The sequence below is a fragment of the Gopherus evgoodei genome, unplaced genomic scaffold (assembly GCF_007399415.2).
Source record: "Gopherus evgoodei ecotype Sinaloan lineage unplaced genomic scaffold, rGopEvg1_v1.p scaffold_33_arrow_ctg1, whole genome shotgun sequence".
Taxonomy (NCBI): domain Eukaryota; kingdom Metazoa; phylum Chordata; order Testudines; family Testudinidae; genus Gopherus; species Gopherus evgoodei.
In genome coordinates this window covers 1672768-1676994 of record NW_022060005.1, presented here as the reverse complement: position 1 = coordinate 1676994, position 4227 = coordinate 1672768, and the positions used below count along the sequence as shown (strand labels likewise).

General features: G+C 42.7%; 1 protein-coding gene across 1 annotated transcript; it reads right to left on the bottom strand.

The window, feature by feature from the left end:
- Positions 1–3015: 3015 nt before the first annotated feature.
- On the bottom strand, positions 3016–3987 carry LOC115641092 (olfactory receptor 10A7-like). The gene has a single exon (XM_030544198.1). The coding sequence runs from the start codon at positions 3985–3987 to the stop codon at positions 3016–3018; it is 972 nt and encodes a 323-aa protein (XP_030400058.1).
- Positions 3988–4227: the final 240 nt, after the last annotated feature.

Genomic DNA, 4227 nt, shown 5'->3' with positions numbered 1-4227 from the left:
TAAATATGGCAGTTGACCAGCTTGGCTTAACAGGGAAATCCTTGCTGATCTTAAACACAAAAAAGAAGCTTACAAGAAGTGGAAGATTCGACAAATGACCAAGGAGGAGTATAAAAATATTGCTCAGGCATGCAGACATGAAATCAGGAAGGCTAAATCACACTTGGAGTTGCAGTTCGGAAGAGATGTTAAGAGTAACAAGAAGGGTTTCTTCAGGTATGTTAGCAACAAGAAGATCAAGGAAAGTGTGGGTCCTATACTGAATGAGGGAGGCAGCCTCGTGACAGAGGATGTGGAAAAAGCTAATATACTCAATGCTTTTTTTGCCTCTGTCTTCAGGAACAAGGTCAGCTCCCAAACTACTGCACTGGGCAGCACAGTGTGGGAAAGAGGTGACCAGCCCTCTGTGGAGAAAGAAGTGGTTCAGGACTGTTTAGAAAAGCTGGATGAGCACATATCCATGGGGCTGGATGTGCTGCATCAGAGGGTGCTAAAAGAGTTGCTGGATGTGACTGCAGAGTCATTGGCCATTATCTTTGAAAACTCATGGCGATCAGGGGAGGTCCCAGATGACTGAAAAAAGGCTAATGTAGTGCCCATCTTTAAAAAAAAGAAGGAGGATCTGGGGAACTACAGGCCAGTCAGCCTCACCTCAGTCCCTGGAAAAATCATGGAGCAAACCTCAATCTATTCTGAAGCATTTAGAGGAGAGGAAAGTGATCAGGAATAATCAGCATGGATTCACCAAGGGCGAGTCATGCCTGACTAACCTAATTGCTTTCTATGACTAAATAACTGGCTCTGTGGATGAGGGGAAAGTTTGGATGTGTTATTCCTTGACTTTAGCAAAGCTTTTGATACGGTCTCCCACAGAATTCTTGCTAGCAAGTTAAAAAAGTATGGATTGGATGAATGGACTATAAGATGGATAGAAAACTGGCTAGATCGTCAGGCTCAACAGGTAGTGATCAAAGGCTCCATGTCTAGTTGGCAGCAGGTATCAAGCAGAATGCCCCAAGGATTGGTCCTGGGGCCAGTTTTGTTCAATATCTTCATTAATGATTTGAAGGATGGTGTGGATTGCACCCTCAGCAAGTTTGCAGATGACATTAAATTGGGAGGAGTGGTAGACATGCTGGAGAGTACAGAGGGACCTAGACAAATTAGAGTATTGGGCTAAAAGAAATCTGATCAGGTTCAACTAAGGACAAGTACAGAGTCCTGCATTTAGGATTGAAGAATCCCATGCACTTCTACAGACTAAGGACCAAATGACTAGGCAGCAGTTCTGCAGAAGAGGACCTAGGGGTTACAGTGGACGAGAAGCTGGATATGAGTGAACTTTGTGTCCTTGTTGCCAAGAAGGCTAATGGTATTTTGGGCTGTATAAGTAGGAACATTGCCAGCAGATCAAGGGACGCCAGCATTCCCCTCTATTTGGCATTGGTGAGGCCTCATCTGGAGTTCTGTGTCCAGTTTTGGGCTCCACACTACAAGAAGGATGTGGAAAAATTGGAAAGAGTTCAACGGAGGACAAAAAAAATGATTAGAAGGTGGAGTATATGATTTATGAGGAGAGGTTGAGGGGATTGGGATTATTTAGTCTGCAGAAGAGGAAAATGAGGAGAGATTTCACAGCTGCTTTCAACTACCTGATGGGGGATTCCAAAGAGGATAAAGCTCGGCCGTTCTCAGTGATGGCAGATGATGGAACAAGAAGCAATGGTCTCAAGTTGCAGTGGGGGAAGTCTAGGTTGGATATTAGGAAACACTATTTCACTAGGAGGGTGGTGAAGCACTGGAATGGGTTACCTAGGGAGGTTGTGGAGTCTCCTTCCTTAGAGGTTTTTAAGATCAGGCTTGACAAAGTCCTTGATGGGATGAATTAGTTGGGGACTGGTCCTGCTTGAGCAGGAGGTTGTACTAGATGACCTCCTGATGTCCTTTCCAACCCTGATATTCTATGATTCTATGATTCCCTAATAGGATTGAGAGACTCAGGAGTTGGCCGAAGGGTCTGTGGAGAAAAATTCTTTTTTGTAGTGTACCTAGAGTGGAGAAATTGTAGATCAAGCAGTCCTATGGCCTACTTTATATGGACAAATTCTAGGAAGGGGAGGGAAGTATGAATGTCCACTGCCTTGCATCTTGTGCAATCATTCACACCTCTGAATGAGAATTTAAATGCTCAGGACCTATTTCTCCTCTGACTTATGCCTCTGATGTTAGTGCAGTCACTTCTGATTTACACTAGTGTCAGTCAAAAAAGAATCAGGCACTATTATTCTGCTCTGGAAGCATATTACAAGTGTAATCAACTACAGAAGTTGCAAGGCCATGGAGATTCATGCCATCATATTCCACAGTTTCTTTCAAACCTTGGCCAACCAGGGCAGGGACGAATGAAAATTCAGAGGACCTTTCCTCACATATAGGAAGGAATGACTGAACCACCAGCTTACCTTGCCACAGTCAACCAAACATTCATGATTAAATTAATAGCATTTGGTCAACATTAATCTTAATGGTGCAATGAACCTAGAAATGATACTATCCATATTCCCTTCACATGTAAGATCTCCTCCATAAATACTGATATCTAGAAGACAATCATATACCCATGTGATCTCCAATACAATGATTTTACATAGAGGACATTGTTTTCCAAAATTAGATATTTCTACAACATTCTTCATTGCAATTTTGAGTTGAAATGAAAAAAATGAAAGCCTACTTATATTAAATGCAGATGATTTTTTGTGATTTTTTTTTCTGTGTTTCCATCAGCAATGGAGATGATAATTATTTCTGAAACTTTGATAGTGCTTTTTGGCCAAAATTTCTAATTCTAATGCATATAAACATTGGACAGAACATTAACATTTTATGTGTTTCTTTTTTGCAGTTTTTGGATACTAGTTGAACCATAGCATTGAATGCCATTGACTTCAAAAGAGCTGCTCAAGATTTGCACAGTTCTATAACTGACATCAGAAAAAAAGATGTATACCCAAATTACTTTCTATGAGAAAATATTTTTCTCTTCATCATGTCCCCCAATATTCTCCTCAGAGCCTCTTTTACCTCCTTGTTCCTCAGGCTGTAGATAAAAGGGTTCAAGGTCGGAGTGACAGTTGTGTATATCAGAGATAGCACTTTGTTGCTGTCTGGTAAGTTAATGGAGTTGGGTCTTAAATAGATCAGACTGCTGCAGCCATAATACAACGTCACCACAATGAGGTGTGAGGAGCAGGTGGAGAAGGCTTTGTGTCTGCCTTCAGCCGATGCTATCTTTAAGATGGTGGAGATAATAAAGATGTAGGACACAAGGATGAGAGTAAATGGAGTGAAGATGACCAGTATAGAAGCTGAAAACAACTGCATTTCATACTGAGAGGTGTCAATGCAAGAAAGCTTAATCAATGGGGGAATGTCACAGAAAAAATAGTTTATCTTATTGGAGCCACAAAATGGCAAGGTGAACACCCAGACTGTCTGTACTAGGGACACCACATTCCCACTGAACCATGAGAGAACTGCCAATGAAAGGCACACCATCCTGTTCATGATGAGCCTGTACCTCAGTGGGTTGCATATGGCCACATAGCGATCATATGCCATGGCGGCCAGAAGGAAGCACTCAGAGGCCCCAAGAAAGAGCAGGAAATACATTTGTACAAGACAGCCCATGTAGGAAATGCTCTTGTCCTCTGAGAGGAAGTTCACCAGCATCATGGGGACAGTGACCGAGGTGTAGCAGATCTCCAGGGAGGATAAGACCCGGAGAAAGAAATACATGGGGTTGTGAAGAGCTGGGTCCATGGTGATTGTGATGAGAAGGATGTTCCCACTCAGCGTAATGGTGTAAAATAACAGATAGATGGAGAACAGAGGCACTTCCAGCTCTCGATGGTTGGACAATCCCTGTAAAATGAATTCAGTCACCACAGTGAGGTTCCTCCTTCTTGATTCTTCTGCGTATTTCATCTGTGGGGGGACAATAAATATCTAGGTAACATGTGAAGGAATGACCCACTGCAGCAACTAAGTGGGGGATGTTCAAAGGCACATATGGAATTTATGGACCCAATTCCCATGGACATTCAGTAGGAGTTGTGGCCCACATCCCCAAAGGTATGTGAGTGGCTACTTCCCATTGATTTCTAGGGGAGTTAGGCACCTGAATATTTTAAAGTGTCTGGGAGCCTGGCTGCCACATGTGCCTTT

What these genes read in the sequence shown, in the direction of transcription:
- LOC115641092 (XM_030544198.1), bottom strand. Translation starts at nt 3,987, where the DNA reads ATGAAATACGCAGAAGAATCAAGAAGGAGGAACCTCACTGTGGTGACT.